The 18,273-nt window shown below is 36.0% G+C and overlaps 3 protein-coding genes and 1 long non-coding RNA gene across 5 annotated transcripts; 3 read left to right on the plus strand and 1 right to left on the minus strand.

Annotated features, from left to right (window-relative positions):
• On the plus strand, window positions 3,750-5,435 carry LOC104793501 (AT-hook motif nuclear-localized protein 22). The gene has a single exon (XM_010519858.2). It carries the CDS (start codon window positions 4,117-4,119, stop codon window positions 5,080-5,082), a length of 966 nt encoding a protein of 321 aa, XP_010518160.1. The 5' UTR covers window positions 3,750-4,116; the 3' UTR covers window positions 5,083-5,435.
• On the plus strand, window positions 8,276-13,669 carry LOC104793502 (4-hydroxy-tetrahydrodipicolinate synthase 2, chloroplastic-like). Of its 2 annotated transcripts, XM_019226865.1 has the most exons (4): window positions 8,276-8,703; window positions 8,999-9,082; window positions 9,192-9,519; window positions 13,538-13,669. In XM_019226865.1, exons 1-4 carry the CDS (start codon window positions 8,618-8,620, stop codon window positions 13,571-13,573), a joined length of 534 nt encoding a protein of 177 aa, XP_019082410.1. In that variant the 5' UTR covers window positions 8,276-8,617; the 3' UTR covers window positions 13,574-13,669. The 2 variants fall into 2 exon arrangements, with proteins under 2 accessions (XP_019082410.1, XP_010518161.1); XM_010519859.2 differs by lacking the exon at window positions 13,538-13,669 and having other exon boundaries at window positions 9,192-9,640.
• Window positions 13,854-14,390, plus strand: LOC104699458 (4-hydroxy-tetrahydrodipicolinate synthase 2, chloroplastic-like). The gene has a single exon (XM_010414761.1). The coding sequence runs from the start codon at window positions 13,854-13,856 to the stop codon at window positions 14,388-14,390; it is 537 nt and encodes a 178-aa protein (XP_010413063.1).
• LOC104793503 lies at window positions 15,298-15,902 on the minus strand. Its single transcript, XR_769333.2, has 2 exons — window positions 15,516-15,902; window positions 15,298-15,377 (listed from the first exon to the last, which is right to left on the minus strand). It is a non-coding gene; the product is annotated as an uncharacterized LOC104793503 (long non-coding RNA).

An 18,273-nucleotide genomic window follows, 5' to 3' on the forward strand; every position in this document is an offset into this window, starting at 1 on the left:
ACAAAAAACGTGAGATGTGAGTGGTTAGTCCGATGTCCGCGGGGGGTGGGTGAGAATCACGCCCACACGTCCTGGTTTCAGATTCAACCTACATATCTCTCTTCTTCCCATGCGGTCAACACACATTTTACTCTCTCTCTCTTTGTGATTAATTACACGAGCAGTATACGTATTCGTATTTTGTATTCATTACAATACATATTCCCTCTGATTTATATTATTTATTATTCTAGACAATTTCAGACATATTAAAAAACAATTAAATTTTCTATTTTACTTCTCATTAATATATTATTTCATTTAATATAAATAATTAATAATCTAAAAATTAGGAATAAAATTGAAAATTTAATATATAAAATTGCATTACAAATACAAAACGACAAGTAATAAAAAACAAAAAATTATCTCTAAAATGACAAGTAAAAATAAACGGAGGAAGTATGATTTAAGACACCATATAAATAGAATGGCAAAAGAAAATTAAAAGTGGAACAACAAAAATTTGGATTTACTAGCGGATGATCGCCGTCGCCGACATTGGATTTATTTACTAGCGGGATGATCGCCGACGTTCATAAACCATACTCTTTTTTCATAATATTTGCATAATACTTAGTATTTGATCTTTTGCTGATCACCGAAAGACCCCTAGATGACATATGTTTATGAACGTTATAATATAAAAAATGTGTTAACATTATCGACCATGGTACACACTATATGTAAACATAACAAACACATATAGCCCACATATTTGTTTTTATATAGTTGTAATGGTGTTATATATATAGACTGAGGCATTTCCTCAAGGTTGTTCGCCAATCATCATATATCTATAAAGAATACGTACCCTTGTTTTTCTTATATTGGTTGAATATTGTTTTATATATCATGTACTAGTATATAATATGGAATCAAGAGAAAACAAAAGCTAAGGACCTTTTGGTAGACATTATGAAACTTAAGGGATCATGTGTATAGTATTATTTATGTATACATAATTTTAATATACAGACCGCCATATTATTAATATTCTCTCCGTTTCATAATATATGATATTTTAGAGGTTTTTGCTTGTTTCATAATATAAGATGTTTTCAATTTTTGTGGTAACTTTTAGACTACTTTTATATTTTTATTTTATGCAGTCTTGTTTCTGATTGGTTAAACTTTTTAAAAGTAAACATTTCTTATTATGCGTGCTTTTGCTATAATATCTTATATTTTGAAACGGAAAGAGTATATAAATAATCCGACATAATTAATGAATCGCATAAAAATAGTTATTCAAGCTAGATATACATGTAAAACAAGATTTAATCAAGAGAGCACAATTTTTAATGCTGGTCTATCTGCCCAACGTTTAACAAGCTTCAAACTTTCAGTATCCAGCATTAATTGAGTAGTACTATCTTTGGTAATGAAAACTAAATTTGTTGATTAAACCTTTTTTAAGCACATAATCGATTCCAGCGATTCTAAAACGTATGTTATTTTTGTATATAGAGTTGAGATATTTCTTATCGTAACATGCATCATTTTTATATTTTTGTAGTTATTCGTGATTCTAACTATTTGTTAAAATAAAATAAAATGTATATATAAATAGGAAAACAAATAAAGTGGAAAACAAGAAAGTCATGAGAAGTGGCACTGTCAAACACTTTTTGAGATGTCTTGTCCGGAGAATGTTACATTGGTGGGGTGAGAAGAAGTACAAGAAGAACTGAAGAAGCTTTTACATATTCTTGGGAAATTTGACAATTTTGACATATTTAAAGGTAAGTTATTCGAATGTAGAAAATATATATTTTTGTGAAAACACACCCGTTGGTGACCAAAAAAATATTCCCCCGCATCGTGACGTGAAAGCCACCCTTCTGAATCTGATCTTTCAGTTTCAGGCACATCCTGAAACTGAGTCAATGTTTTCAAAAGTAAATTAGTTACCACAATTAAATGAAGGCCTTCACGCGTGTCAGCCAGCGGCTGCAAGTGCGAGTGTGAGCTGGTCCTCGCTGGCTGGTCTTGTTACGTGAAGGCATCGCAACCGACGGGAACAAACATCCAACGGCGTCTGACGCGCCTGTCATCCTCTCTTTCCTCCACTTCCCTGTCTCTTTAGTCTTTCCCCAAGCTTACGCGATTTACGAGCTTGAATCTGCCTTGTCGACCCAACATAATTAATCTCTGAATATATACATATTATAATACTATACTACTAGTCCTAGTAGTGGTAAGTAACTAGTTACTTGCTTTATGGTCATAAAAGGAATTTAAAGTCAATTTTACTTGATTTGTCTAATTGGTTACTAATATCAAAGTTGTGTATATATATATATATATATCCCTATATAAAATTACATAAATTTTATGGAGTTGAATTAGACAACAAACGAACGAATTAAATTGAAACTGATGTTAAACGTGTAGTATTATTAGCCAACGACCAGTTGATGTTGTAAACCAAACATATGACTGGTAACACGTATATTTGACTCTGATACAAAACGTTAAATAAAAGAAAAATTTGATTACTAAAACATAAATTGAAGAACACAGATATTATTTTTAAAATTTATGAAATAAAATAACAGTATCCATATTTTCAGAATAGTATAATTCAAGGCAGCAGTATGTATGTATATACATTATAGAATTAAGTGGTTCTGTTAGATTTAAGTGAAATATATAATTTAAACTGTTTCTGTCATCAATCATCATCCAACCACAATAACGTCTCTTCTTCACATTTTTCATCTTCTTTTCTCCAATTCAACTCTTAATTATTTGTCACTAACTTTCATGCACTTTAATTAATCTTAACGTACGTATATATATACTATATGCGGACACATGTATGTTTTAAAATTATTTTTTGTTAACAAAAAATAAACAAATCAGTAATGTGAAAACAAAGAAAAAAATTCGTATGCAATATTGTATTATGCAATGGAGTCTTATTCCTTAATGGTTATTTAAAAATTGTCCTATCAAGGCAAATCGAAATTTCTCATACATAAACACAAAATTAAAACTGACACATGCATATAGTACAATTTTCTTTTATTAATATATGTGTAGGAAAATATCTATAGATAAGCTTCTTAATTCTACCCACCTTATTGTATACAAAAATATACTGAAGATTATAATTTTCTCCGTTTCTCTATATAAAAGTTTGAATGTGTGTGAATAAAAATTTTGTTGTTTTTTGTTTTTATTGTTCTACCGTTACATCAAGAAACACAGTACTAGTATAAAAGAAAAGACTCGTGATTGTTGGCAAGAAAAAGAAAAAAAAAGACTCGTGAATTGAAAAAAAATGTAGTTAAAGACCGTACACAATGCCACAATGGCATGTACCACCTACAAAATCATGCATATATGCAACAGGATCATCATCAGCTTAATTAAAAAAAAAAAAAAAAAAACTAAACAATTTATGATTCAATATAGATTATAGACTCGTGCGCTTCAATTTGTGTGTCCATTATAATGTTTGATATAATCTCACGCATCCATGGACTATAGGAGTATCTAGTAAACCTCATCCAATATTTTCAAGAATTAAAAAAAAAAAACCTTGTATTAATTTTTACAATTAAAGGGAGACAAACACACACAACTGAAAATTATTACACAAACAAGAGAAAAAAAAAAGGTAGAGCCCACAAAGTGACACAGTAGGTAGGACCCACACACCGCCCATGCGGCACGCTGTCTATCTAAACCAAAACTAAACCCATTCATCATCTTTCATCTGAATACTCTCTTAACCCTTAACCTCCTCTTCTTCTCAGACCTAACCCTAAACCCATCTCTCTCTCTCCTCTCTTCTTCTTACAAAGCTTCATCTTCTTGTATTAACTAGTCCAGCTCCAGTTTCATTTTTCATGTACATGACTTTGTTGTTCCTCTCTTCCATTTAATTAATTTCTCTCTTCTTTAAAACTTTTCAATCTTTTCTTCCCTTCATTAATTGAATTGAGCTCTATTTTGTACATCATCGTCAAGCTAAGCTATTGGTTTTGATTTGAGTGGAAGAGGAGAGAGGAGATTATTAATTAATTAGGGTTTTCAATTGTTTGCTTTCCAATCAAGAAATAATTAATGGATCAGGTCTCTCGCTCTCTTCCTCCTCCTTTTCTCTCAAGAGATCTCCATCTTCACCCACACCATCAATTCCAGCATCAGCAGCAGCAGCAGCAACAGAACCACGGCCACGAGATCGACCAGCACCGAATAGGCGGGCTAAAACGTGACAGAGACGCTGAGATCGATCCCAACGAGCACTCTTCTGCCGGGAAAGATCAAAACACTCCGGGCTCAGGCGGAGAAAGCGGCGGAGGCGGAGGAGGTGATAATCATATCACGAGAAGACCACGTGGCAGACCAGCGGGGTCCAAGAACAAACCAAAACCACCAATCATCATTACTCGGGACAGCGCAAACGCTCTCAAATCTCATGTCATGGAAGTTGCAAACGGATGTGACGTCATGGAGAGCGTCACCGTCTTTGCTCGCCGTCGCCAACGTGGCATCTGCGTTCTTAGCGGAAACGGTGCCGTTACGAACGTCACCATAAGACAACCGGCTTCAGTACCTGGTGGTGGCTCATCAGTCGTTAACTTACATGGACGTTTCGAGATTCTTTCTCTCTCGGGATCTTTCCTTCCTCCACCGGCTCCACCAGCTGCGTCAGGTCTAACGATTTACTTAGCCGGTGGTCAAGGACAGGTCGTTGGAGGAAGCGTGGTTGGTCCACTCATGGCTTCAGGACCTGTGGTGATTATGGCAGCTTCCTTTGGGAACGCTGCGTATGAGAGGTTGCCGTTAGAGGAAGATGATCAAGAAGAGCAAACGGCTGGAGCGGTTGCTAATAATATCGATGGAAACGCAGCGATGGGTGGTGGGACGCAAACGCCAACGCAGACTCAGAATCAGATGCAGCAGCAGCAGCAACAACAGTTGATGCAAGATCCGACGTCGTTTATACAAGGGTTGCCTCCTAATCTTATGAATTCTGTTCAGTTGCCAGCTGAAGCTTATTGGGGAACTCCGAGACCATCTTTCTAAATCCCCAAAAAACAAGTACTTAGATACGTTCCTTGTTTTAAATTTATAATCTCTCTTCTGTCAAATTTTAATTTCCTTTTTTTTCTTTCTTCTTTGTTTTCTAAAGATAATTGTAGTCTTTGACGCAGATTCGTAGTACGTGTGAATCGAAGAGAATCGTTTTGGTCATGGTATTGATCGGTTTTTAGGTTTGGGAGGAGGGTTGTGTGTTTGCGTTGACTAGGAGATTATAAATTGTTGATTTATGAGTTTTTATATTCATGTGTTGGTGATTATTAGCTTTACGTCTATGTTGAATTATATATAGAGCATAAGCTATGATTTCAATGAAAGGTTAAACAGGTTACTAACAATGTTAAGCTGTTATTTTCTTCCGTTACTCTTTTGGTAAGAGGTCAAATAATGAATTTTTCATATCCGTTATAAACTCAATCACATTGGCTGTATAGTTTTGCGTTCAAAGATTTTTACAACGGTTATTTTTATAAAATTAAACGGCTATAGATATTTATAATATTAAGTGGGAAAATAATAAGGAAAAAAAAAGAGAAATGATTGTTCCGAGGTTGGTAAGAAAATGGTGAGGCAAGAAGCATAATGACAAGAACAAGACTTGGGAACAAGGTGATTGCATTTGGCATATACTTACATTTACACATTTACACGGAAATTTTTGTATATAAGTAGTATTAAAACTCAAAATATTTTTAATAATCATTTTTCGGTTACATATACAAGAGGAAAATCAGGTAGAAATAGATTCTAGAACTTGGAACAAGAAAATGATGATTACATACATCGACGACTAAAACTTGAGAGATGAGAAAGCAATTAAGAGAAGAGCATTGGGTGATGCACCGACGCACGTGCGTGTCTCTGAGAGAGAAAGAAGAAAAGTTCCTTTACGAGGCGATGAGTGAAAGTGTGAGAAGAAAGAGAGAGAGAGAGTTCCTTACTTCCAAAGCCACCTCCCTCCCACTTTGCCCATCATTCATTCCCTCTCACTCTCTCCTTTTGCATTTATATAACCATACTCCACCCTTTTTTATATATAACCCATGATTATATATATCTATATATGATCGATCGGTCATTTTTGTTATCCTAATTTAACTATTATCAATCACAAGGATATTTATCCAAACAACAGACGATCAAGATTTTGAAAAATGAAAATATTCTGTAAATGCTTGATGCAACCATTTTTCATAATTTTATATGGCTCAATGAGACTATGAGAGTATATGCATAATGAATGACATTGATGTCTATATTTCCTTCCTGTCACTATGTCAAGTATGAATATGAATTTTATTTATTCATTTATAAACGTGGAAAGGAACTTTTAAGTATTTGATGCTAATGTTTGATCTTCCTCCCTCTTTGATGGTTCATCCTTGAAAGAGGCTAAATATTTATTCAAATTTGGCTGGATGTTTATTAACCATGAACTAAGAAAAACAAACTTATTGATCGAGAAACTGCATGTCGAATTTTAAAGCTGCAAAGGCAAAATAAGAACTTTTGTTAATTAAATATGTTAAAAAGAACGAAATGCATATTACAAAGAAAGAGAGAGTGATAATCTAACATTAGCCTTGCAAAAGATATTGCCTAGGCACACCTCCCCATCTCCTGTTCAAGCAAATGCCTTACAACAGTGCTACCACACCTCCCCATCTCCTGTTCAAGCAAATGGACAGACTGGTCTGGGACGCGATCATAACTAAGAGGCATCGGAAGAACTTCAAAAACGCAATGCAGAGTTGACTTAGATTCCTCTAAAAGCTTTTGTATTTCAGATTAATCCTCGTTTTTATTTTTTCGGCGAGGAATATCTACTGTATTAAAGCCATTGTACCCAGTACAATTTATTTTCATTAATGAAAATTCACATTCTACAAAAAAAAAGATATTGCCTAGGCATTCCAATTTGAACTCCCTTCATGTTGAAAACAAACCGGATATTGCTTAGAGATTCCCAATCAAAAGATAACGTTCCTTGTGCACCGTTGTCGTCGATATCTCTTCATGAAACTGCAAATTTCATATCCGAATCAACATATATATTGCTATTAGGGAATTTGTATGTTTCAGTTTGAAGTTTAGAAATTGAATTTGTTACTTTTTGCTAAATTATCCTTTGTTTATTAACTTCAAAGTTAAAATATTTGTGTTTAGAATACTAACGGGACTAGCCAAAATCTTGTCTATTGTTGGACATGTAATCAGTGTCATAATTAAAAAACATGTATATTTTTTTTTTAACACCTCATCCATTCATTGATTCAGAATCTTATACATGAGTTGATACATTAGAATTCTACCAACACTGAGCAAATCAAAATACACATCCACAAATACATAACCTAACAATAAAAACATGTATCTATTCTATGGTATCTTGGAGGCAAATATATATTTGTAGATATTTAAAATTATTATTAGATTCTCAGTAATTAAGTATGAGTCGGGCTTCAGACTTCAGTATTGGGGAAGTTGGGCCTGTAATGGTCATCACTCATCAGAGTGCTCGTCGGTTGGTCTAAACCTGTGGACTTTGGGCCTATAATGGGCTCAGGAGGGAGAGTTTTAGTATTAATTGAGGTTTATAAATATGGTTATTAAAAAAAAACATATAGAGCAGTCACGATTAACCTTGACCGTGTTTGAACACGAACGTGCGTTGAATTAATTGATATAAATATGCTGTACTAATATGAAAAAGATTAAAAATCATAATATTAAACTAAGAAGTTGTTATCGGGAGAGATGATTTCTAAATCCATATGGATTTTGAAATAACATGTTTTATCTTGGATTTGAATCATTTTATTTTATACTATCAAATCCATTCAAAGCTATTTAAAACATAATATAGATTTTAAAATCCAAAAACAAATCATTAAATGAATAACATATAATTTTAACAAGTATTTATAAATAATAAAACAAATAACACATAATTTTGATAAGTATTTTAAAATCAATAATTAAATAACACATTATTTTTGTTTGGATTTCCAAATCCATTAAAATCATAAAACAATAACCATGAGGATTATGCTATATTAAAAAAAAAACCTTAAAAAACCAAAATTGGACCTTAAATTTGTGTATCGAATCACTAATCCACGTGGCAAAATCTGAGGAGATAGAGATAGAGAGAGACAAAACAAACAAAAACCCTAAAGGGCAGCTTTGTAATATTTGCTTCCTCCGTCTCCAGCTGAAGCTCCTCGCCGCTCTCTTCTTCCTTGTTACACAAAAATCCACACTGCTCGCTCTTATCTTATCGGAGTCTTTCCTCATTATGCTCATCCACCATTGTTACCAGAGCTCGATTGTTTCTCTTCTCTGTTCAACCATCATTGGAACTATTTTCATCCTTAGCATCATCATCGTCGTCGCCAACTGATTTTTGATTTACACCACCTCTCTCTGTTGACGTTTTGATCATAGGAGTCGCGGGGTTTGTTGCTGTGACTTGTGAGTTGGTAAATTTTTGTCTTCGTTCCTCTCTGTTTTCTCAAAGATGGCTGCTTTAAAAGGTTATGGTTTGTGTTCTATGGACTCTGCTCTACAATTCCCCTGCCCAAAGCGATTCAATGGCGACAAGAGGTTCTTTTCTCATTTTCCTTGTTATATTTTGCCTGCAGATATGTAAACGTTTGTCTCATAGTATATAATCTTCTCCAGAGTTTGCTGCAAAGCTTTTGTATTTTTTTTTTGCTTTTCTTGATATCTGGAATTGGCTTTAGATTATTGTATCTAGATAGTTTTCTACATCATGGGATTCACTTCTCTATTAACAGATATCAATTGCAATTAAACCGCTTTATGATCATTGAAATATTGTCCGGCATATTGATGGAGTCAATCTAATGTGGTTTGTAATGTGTTGATATAACAACAGAAGGAGCTCAAAATGGGTCTCTCCAAAAGCAGCTGTTGTACCCAATTTTCATCTCCCTATGCGCAGCTTGGAGGTTAAAAACAGGTTTGTGTGCTGGTCCCTACGTTATATCTCCATGATTATATACAGTATACTCTCTGTTCTGGAAGCTTATTTCATACCTGGGACTTGTTTTGTTTCTTTCGCTTGTCAGGACTAATACAGACGACATTAAAGCTCTACGTGTGATCACAGCTATCAAAACACCGTATCTACCTGATGGAAGATTCGACCTTGAAGCCTATGATGACTTAGTGAACATTCAGATACAAAACGGCGCTGGAGGTGTTATTGTTGGTGGTACGACTGGTGAAGGACAGTTGATGAGCTGGGACGAACACATTATGCTCATAGGCCATACTGTTAACTGTTTTGGTGGAAGCATCAAAGTCATTGGAAACACTGGAAGCAATTCAACAAGAGAAGCTATCCGCGCCACTGAACAAGGGTTCGCTGTTGGAATGCACGCTGAAGAAACAGAGATTCCAAAGTTTTCTATTCTGTCCCTTATGACTTGATTTACAAAAACATATATACTCAGAGAGAGCAGATCCATACGAATCATATCTATACATACAAGGAAAGCTATATTAACTTTGCTGATCTTACGGGATTGACATATTGACCAAACAGCTTCACGGCCAAGTCACCTATAACCATGACGAAACCAACTGCAATTAGAGTAAACCGATAGCTAACCTGAAACCAATCTCCAACACTCCCCCTCAAGTTGGAGCATACAAGTTTCGTATGCCTAACTTGATCCGAAACGATGCGAAGCTGTCTCGACCAAGGGGTTTTGTAAAGATATCCGCAAGCTGAAATTCAGTGCCAACGTGACGAAGAACAAGATTACGACGAACAAGCTCATCACGAACAAAATGGCAGTCAATCTCTATATGTTTAGTGCGTTCATGGAATACGGGATTTGTTGCGATGTGTATGGCCGGTTTACTGTCACAACACACCACCATTGGCTGATCATGTCGAACTCCCAGAGTAAGCAACAACTGTTTGAGCCATAAAAGTTCTGATGTAAGAAATGACATTGCCCGATACTCCGCTTCTGCAGAGGACTTGCTCACGGTTTCTTGCTTTCGAGTTTTCCATGAAATTGGTGAATCACCAAGCTGAACTATATAACCAGTAACAGACCTTCGAGATATGGGACAAGTCGCATAGTCAGAGTCACACCACCCAGTGATCTGAAAATCACCTGTTCGACGCAGCAAAATACCTTGGCCGGGATCAGACTTTAAATAACGAACGATTCGAAGCGCAGCCTCCCAATGATCTTCACGTGGCTGTTGCATAAACCTGGCCAGCATATGAACAGAGAATGCGAGGTCTGGCCGTGTTACTGCCAAGTAGATCAAACGCCCAATCAACCGTCGATACTGTTGGGGCTGAGGAAGAAGAGGTGATTCAGACAACATGAGCTCATGAGTTTGTTCTAGTGGAAAAGTCGCTGGTTTTGCTCCCATCATACCAGTTTCAGAGATGATATCTAACGCATATTTGCGCTGACATATGTATATGCCTGCCGAGTTCCTTGCAACCTCTATCCCCAAAAAATATTTTAGAGGTCCCAAATCCTTCATGTGAAAACATGATGCCAAATAATCTTTAAAATCTTGGTTTGCCTTTGGTGAACTCCCCGAAATTATCAGGTCATCAACATAAATCAGTATATTGATCCGAACAGCTCCCCTGGTCAAAGTGAACAAAGAATAGTCGGACAAGGATTGTTTAAATCCATAATTCTTCAATGATGTTGTCAACTTCTCAAACCAGCATCGTGGAGCCTGTTTTAAACCATACAAGGCTTTGCGTAGACGACATACCTTGTTGGGATGAGAAGCAGCAAAGCCAGGGGGTAGCTTCATGTAGACTTCTTCGCGAAGATCTCCATGTAAAAATGCATTGTGGACATCCATCTGATGGATTTCCCAGTTTCGTTTTGATGCAACGTCGAGAAACATTCGCACCGTTCCCATCTTAGCCACAGGGGCAAAGGTTTCACCATAGTCTTCACCCTCTTTTTGTTTGTTGCCAAGTGCAACAAGTCGTGCCTTATACCTCTCAACGGATCCATCAGAGTGATATTTAACTTTGTAGACCCATTGACAGCCGATTGCTCGTTTTCCTGGAGGTAAATCTTCTATCGTCCATGTACCATTTTCCTCTTGAGCATCAATTTCGGTTGTCATTGCGTTATTCCAACGGTCATCAGCAACAGCCTCTTTATACGATCTTGGTTCAACGGCTTTTGCAACCGCAGCCATATACGCAACATGAGATTTAGAAAAACGCTTTTTAGAATCCTGTTTCGAAATTGGGTACCGTACCTTGGTGGAGAAAGAATTCGGTGATTCACAAGCAGCAGAATTAACAACATAATCTTTTAAGTGGACAGGAGCTTCTCTCTTTCGCTTACTTTGACGGGGAGGAGGTTGTGCTATCGGACCACCAACCGTCGCTTTCGAACGTTTATTCCGACGAGAACTTGGCCGGTTAACTGGAGCTGCAACTGTAGAGGTTGAAGCTGTCAAATCGGAATCTAGTCTTAATTCCGGTGGCGAGGCTGAGCCAGAGGGAGTGAGCACCGGCGAGGTTTCTGCTTCCGTCGTAGCCGCAGGAGAGTCATTGGAAGATGAAGACGTGGTCTCAAATTCACGTGGACCTTGACTTTCTTCATTTGGGCCTGAATATTGTAACGGGCCTTGAGGGACATTAAGATGTTCTTCTTGTAATGGGCCACTAGAAATTGAAGCCCACAACTTTGGTGTATCTTCTTCATCAACGTGAGAGACCTCCATTGTCGAGCTTGGAGAAAATGGAAATTCAGATTCGGAGAAGACCACATCTCGTGAGACAAAAAATTCTTGTGATTCTAAATCAAACAATCTCCAACCTTTTTGACCATTTGGATAACCAACGAACAAACACCGTCGACTTCGTGACTCGAATTTGTCGCCGTGACGTTTTTGATTGTGAGCATAACACAAGCTCCCAAAAACTTTTAAATGTCCATACTGAGGAGGCTTCTTATGAAGACGTTCATACGGAGTTTTGTTGTTCAAAATAGAGCTGGGAGTTCGATTAATCAAGTAAGCCGCTGTTAAAACACATTCGCCCCAAAACTTTAAAGGCAGTTGCGCTTGAAACCGTAAAGCCCTCGCAATATTGAGAATGTGTCTGTGTTTTCTTTCAACCCTGCCATTCTGCTCAGGCGTAGAAACACACGAACGTTCATGAAGAATACCGTGTTCTTGGAAAAACTTTGTTAAACACATGAACTCTGAACCGTTATCACTGCGTATTGTTTGAACTTGCACCCCAAATTGACGCTCTGTTAAAGCTAAGAAATTTTTTAAATGACCAGAAGCCTCACGTTTTTCAGCCAACAAATATAACCAAACTCCTCTAGAATAATCATCTACTATTGTCAGAAAATATTTGGCCCCAGAATGAGAAGTTGTGCGGTAAGGTCCCCATAAATCACAGTGGATTAACTCAAAAATACGAGATGTCTTATTCATACTCAATGGAAATGAAGTTCGAGTTTGCTTTGCGCGGAGACATATATCACACGCTTGATTTAAACTTGAAGAAGAAACAGAAACAGAAATTGCAGGAAGTAAACCGACTACTCTCGCAGAAGGATGACCCATCCTTTTATGCCACAGCTCATACTCCTTCTCCTCTTTCGTAGTGACTGATGCTGCGATCTCCATACTACGAAAGTAAAAAGTTCCTCCTGCTCTAATACCCGTCCCAATCACAGTCTTCAAAGTGCGGTCCTGAACCACAAGAAAGTGATCAGTCATTTGCAAAACACAACGGTTTTCATCCATCAATTGTCCAATTGAAAGCAAATCAGATTGAAACTCCTCAACATAGAAGACTGAATTCATAACCAAATCTGAACTAAGTCTAACTGTCCCTTCTTTCACAGAAACCCTTTCTCTACCATCAGCCAAAATAATTAAAACCGGAGGCATATCTCTTACATTTGTAAGAATATCAAACTTTCCTGTCAAATGATGAGAGGCGCCTGTATCCATAATCCAAGAGGGAACGTTGGACTTACCGGTTAACTTTTCGGTGGGCTCGTCCTTGCCAGCATTGAGGACTCTTTTGATGGTACGCCATTGATCCTCAGTTAAAGTGAGACCCTCACGATCACGATCAGTCACCACATGGTTGGCGTGTTCTGTTACGTCAAGGTTCGGAACACAAACACGGTTAGCATATGCTGCAGACCCGCGTCCTCGACCTCCATTGGAGCTTGCTCCACCACGGCCACGTCCTGGTACAGAACGACTGCGAGGAGTGCCATTCGGGTTCGTGGCAGGAGTGCCATTCGGGTTCGTGGGAAAATTCCCATTCAGGTTCGTCTGAGTCTGTCCGTCCGTCATTGTCGTGAAAAAAAAACGATAAGAAAAACCTTTAATTTCACAAAAATGATTCAAGCTCTGATACCATGAAGAAACAGAGATTCCAAAGTTTTCTATTCTGTCCCTTATGACTTGATTTACAAAAACATATATACTCGAGAGAGCAGATCCATACGAATCATATCTATACATACAAGGAAAGCTATATTAACTTTGCTGATCTTACGGGATTGACATATTGACCAAACAGCTTCACGGCCAAGTCACCTATAACCATGACGAAACCAACTGCAATTAGAGTAAACCGATAGCTAACCTGAAACCAATCTCCAACACACGCCGCTCTTCACATTAACCCTTACTATGGAAAGACTTCGATTGAGGGTCTAATAGCACATTTCCAATCTGTTCTTCATATGGGACCGACGATTATATACAATGTTCCTGGTCGAACAGGGCAGGATATACCTCCTCGTGCCATCTTCGAACTTTCTCAGAATCCTAATTTGGCTGGTGTGAAGGAATGTGTTGGGAACAAGCGTGTTGAAGAGTACACTGAGAACGGAGTTGTTGTGTGGAGTGGGAATGATGATGAGTGTCATGATTCTAGATGGGACTATGGAGCAACCGGGGTTATATCTGTTACTAGTAACTTAGTTCCGGGTTTGATGAGGAAATTGATGTTTGAAGGTAGGAACTCGTCTTTGAACTCAAAGCTTTTACCTTTAATGGCTTGGCTATTCCATGAGCCAAACCCGATTGGAGTTAACACTGCTTTGGCTCAGCTTGGAGTGTCGAGGCCTGTTTTCAGGTTACCGTACGTCCCATTGCCTTTGTCGAAGAGGCTTGAGTTTGTGAAACTGGTGAAGGAGATTGGACGAGAGCATTTTGTGGGTGAGAAAGATGTGCAGGCTCTTGATGATGATGATTTTATCCTTATCGGTCGATATTAGCATACTTTTTTTTCGGATCTTTGTTCCTTTTGTTTGGTATTTAATGAAAGAAGCAAAGGTTATACATACTATCATTTGGTTTTTATATAGCTCATGAATGAAACTCATGGAATGATTTCGTCGTATTTCTGATCTCGTTTTGGTCTCTGATGATTCGTTATGCTCTGCACATACTCTGTTTCAAGTGTTTTGGAATGAGGACGAAACGGCATGCATGTTTTGCAATGTATTGAGTTGAAACGGCATGGCTTCGCCATCTTGGAACTGTCACGGCAGCGCCATGTGAAAATCATAAATTTTTGGTTGGATACTCAAAAATCCAAAATTTAATACTAAGGTGATTCTCTACGTTGATTGGGGTACCCACGTCACGTGAGATGTTCGTACCCAGCTGTGTAAAATTTCTCCTTCGATTGAGAGAGGTTTAAAAAAGAAATAGTCAATCTTTTTTTTTTGTAAAATGTTATCCAAACAAAGGAATACATCAATTATGGATCTGTTGAGTAGTAGCAAATATAGGGAAAAAAAAATAGATGAACTTAACCATTAACAAAAGAACTCAGGGACACAGAGAGATTACATGAGAGATTAAACTAGAAAAAGAACATAAAAATTAGACGTATACCCAGTAATAAATAACTAAACCCTTGATTATAAACCCCACTTAGATAGAAGACTATTTTAAATAACCAAAATTTTATGGTTTCTTTTTCTTGGAGCCCTCAGATCTTATTATTACTAATTCAGTAAAGAAAGAAGAATATGATCTTAGTGACTGGTGAATGGTGATGGTCTAAGGTTTTTGTTTATGGAACAGAGCAGAGTTTTTTGGTCTGAAGCAAAGAGAAGAGAGCTTTGTTTTCTTGGTGAAGAAGAAGAGCTTTCTTCCTAAGTTTCTCGTTTTCTCTTATGATGTTTTGATTCTCCATGTAAAGCTTTTGATTGATCATCTCCATCTCCTTTTCTTCCCGCCACATCCTTCTCCTCCTGAAATATTTATTAAACAAGAAAAGAAAAAACAGAACATTAACTCATCATAGTGACAAAGAACATATAATAAATTACAAAGTCGATTATAATATCCTAGATGTGTATATATGTGTGATGATGGGGAGCGATTGAAACCTGGAGAGACGAGGGATACGAACGTGACTTTGTGTTTTCAGGTACAAAACTAATCTCGTGGGTGTGTCTGGAAATGGTTCTGAAGAACTCAAACACATCTTTGGAGCTTGAAGAAGAGAAAGAGATAAAGAGAAGAAGTAGTGAGACGTTTTTGTTGAGTTGGGGGAGAGATATAGACGCGTTATATAGATGAAAGTTTGTGTTTGCATTATTCTTTTAGAGAGAGAGGGAGAGAGAGACTCCTTTAGAAGGTAATGATGGCGAAAGAAGAATCATGATTACAAAGGGACAGGGAAAAATGTGATGAGGGAGAAGATGAAGTTGAAATTTTTGAGGATGAACGAAGAAGAGAAGAAGAAGTATATCAAAAAAAAAAAAAGTGTGCTTTTATTTTTCTCTCTCTCTATATCTCTATCAGTCTATCTTTTATTGTTTTTTTGACTGATTGATTTTTAGTTAAACGAACTATTTAGAAGATAATTTAAAAGGTTTCCCTAAAAAGCACAACTCACCGTTAAAAGGTACACAACACACGACATAAAAAAACTATTCAATTTTGGTTTATAACTTATAATAAGTTTTGTTTGTTTGTCAACTTAATTACATGTTGACGGTGGTACGAAAGCTTAAATCAAGGTGACAGTTAGTCAAATCTGCGTAACATTTGGCTACATGATAATAATACACTAGACATATTGACCGAATAAATTTACTATTACAAGCTTTTTAAGATATAAAATGAAATTTATGGATCTTTGACCTAACTCAACTCAAATTTGGAAACCAGGCTTGTTAACTCTAGCTATGTCTCTATCCTTGCTCAACCAAATATGTTCATACATTATATTTTACCGTTACACACACTGACACACACGCATACATGTATATATTTTCCTTTTACTTCAATACCGTTACAACAACAATAAATGGTTATTTTTTACACCAAAAAGTAAGAAAGTAATTTTATATCGTCTATGTGACGAGATTAACCTACAAAAATTACTACAACAAAAAGGATAAAGATTCATTATCTGAGTTTATGAATCGATTTGGCAGATTTCTTTGACTGCCAAAAGGTCAAATCATGATTATTAAGGAGCCAAATCAGTCAAAAAAAGGTTAGAAGAGTACGTCAAAACCTCGATCTTCTTAACAAGTACAAGTGTGTTTCTCTTAACCTTTTTATAATCACAAGTTTTTTTTTTTTTTCCGGTTTAATATATTGCTTTTTGAAAACCTAATCCCAATTTTACCCTTCTTTTTCAAAAGGGAAAAAGATTACGTACCCAAGCATCCAAGGTAGAGAGTGTAAATCCAGAATTTTCAAATCGTTGAAGTCATATCTAATGATGGTTAATCATTCCGTTAAATACATATCACAACAACAAGACCGGGTGTATTCAAAATAGGATTTTGGATGATTTTGGAGGATTTATGATATTCAAGATTTTTGGAGATTTATAATGAGTTTTTAAGGTAGTTGGGTGGTTTTATTATTATTTTCTATTTAAAAAAAAAATAGTTTGTGATTTGATAAGATTTGGTGAGACTTATAACTGGAGTTTTAAGAGATTCTCAAGTCCAGAAACGACATATGTTCATATAACATAACACAAAGATTAAAACAATAAAATACGTATAAAACAATATAACATAACTCAAAGATTTCAAAAACAGAGAAATTTACCCTGAATAAATCATAATACACTTCCGTAAACAGTCCGATCCATTGTGTAGCTTCGCTTGAGAAGGTCTGTAGCAAGAGCAGCCCAGACAAACGAAACATATTCACATGAAAATAACAAATGATCACACATCTCCAAATGAGCATTACAAAAACCGCATTACACATCGTGAATGAATCATAAAAGAGAACTTAGCTTTTAATATTATCTTTGCTTTTATGATTCATTCACGGTAATATACACATCGTCTCCAACACAATAATACTTGTCTGGGCAATATACACATCATCTCCTAATATTATTGTGTTGAATAATATTATCTTTGCTTTTAGGTTCACAAAGACTTCCGTAAACGAGAGAGGATAATAGAACAGAGGTTGAGATAATAGAGATAGAGCCCAAAATTTGTTTTTATTGCAAAATTATAATTTGTTTTTTTTTAAACCAATCCTTCAAAAACACACTTTGGAAGGTGGGATTTTTTAAATAGGATTTCCCTTACAAAAATGTACCCAAAGTCTCTCACAATCCCTATTATGTTTTCTATAAAAAAGTAGAATTTGGTTTTGAATAACAGTGGATTTGTTATGATTTTTGCAAATTGTTGATTGAATAACAGTAAATTGTGAGTGATTTTGAATGATTTTTAACAAATTCCATATTCAATAACAATGGATTTGAGATGTGATTTTAAAATCACTAATTGAATAACAGGGAATTTTTTAAAAAATCACAAATCCTCCAAAATGATGTTTTGAATATACACTCTTAAATTCTAAAGTTGATTTCATTAACTTACACCAATGTGTTGTCGTCGTTCCCCGTCCAGTAATCAATCTTAAGATTTTTTAACTAATACCACTCTCTTTTTCTTTTCCTTTTATGGACAGCAGTCTAAAAATCTACGATAAAACACATTTCGTTTGATTGAAATACACATTATTATGAAATCATATACGCAAAAAAAAAAAAAATTAATTTTCGGTAAATTTTATAAACTAAACATATATGAAACGCAACACACATGTAGTAATTATGTAACTGTAGTTCGTATATACATTTATAATTTATGA

This window comes from Camelina sativa, chromosome 6, assembly GCF_000633955.1.
Source record: "Camelina sativa cultivar DH55 chromosome 6, Cs, whole genome shotgun sequence".
Lineage (NCBI taxonomy): Eukaryota > Viridiplantae > Streptophyta > Magnoliopsida > Brassicales > Brassicaceae > Camelina > Camelina sativa.

Coding starts and splice junctions, on each gene's coding strand:
- LOC104699458 (XM_010414761.1), top strand. CDS start 13,854: ATGGGACCGACGATTATATACAATGTTCCTGGTCGAACAGGGCAGGAT.
- LOC104793502 (XM_019226865.1), top strand. CDS start 8,618: ATGGCTGCTTTAAAAGGTTATGGTTTGTGTTCTATGGACTCTGCTCTA. Junction 9,083..9,191: donor AGCTTGGAGGTTAAAAACAG/GTTTGTGTGCTG, acceptor TTCGCTTGTCAG/GACTAATACAGACGACATTA. Junction 9,520..13,537: donor TGCACGCTGAAGAAACAGAG/ATTCCAAAGTTT, acceptor GAAGAAACAGAG/ATTCCAAAGTTTTCTATTCT.
- LOC104793501 (XM_010519858.2), top strand. CDS start 4,117: ATGGATCAGGTCTCTCGCTCTCTTCCTCCTCCTTTTCTCTCAAGAGAT.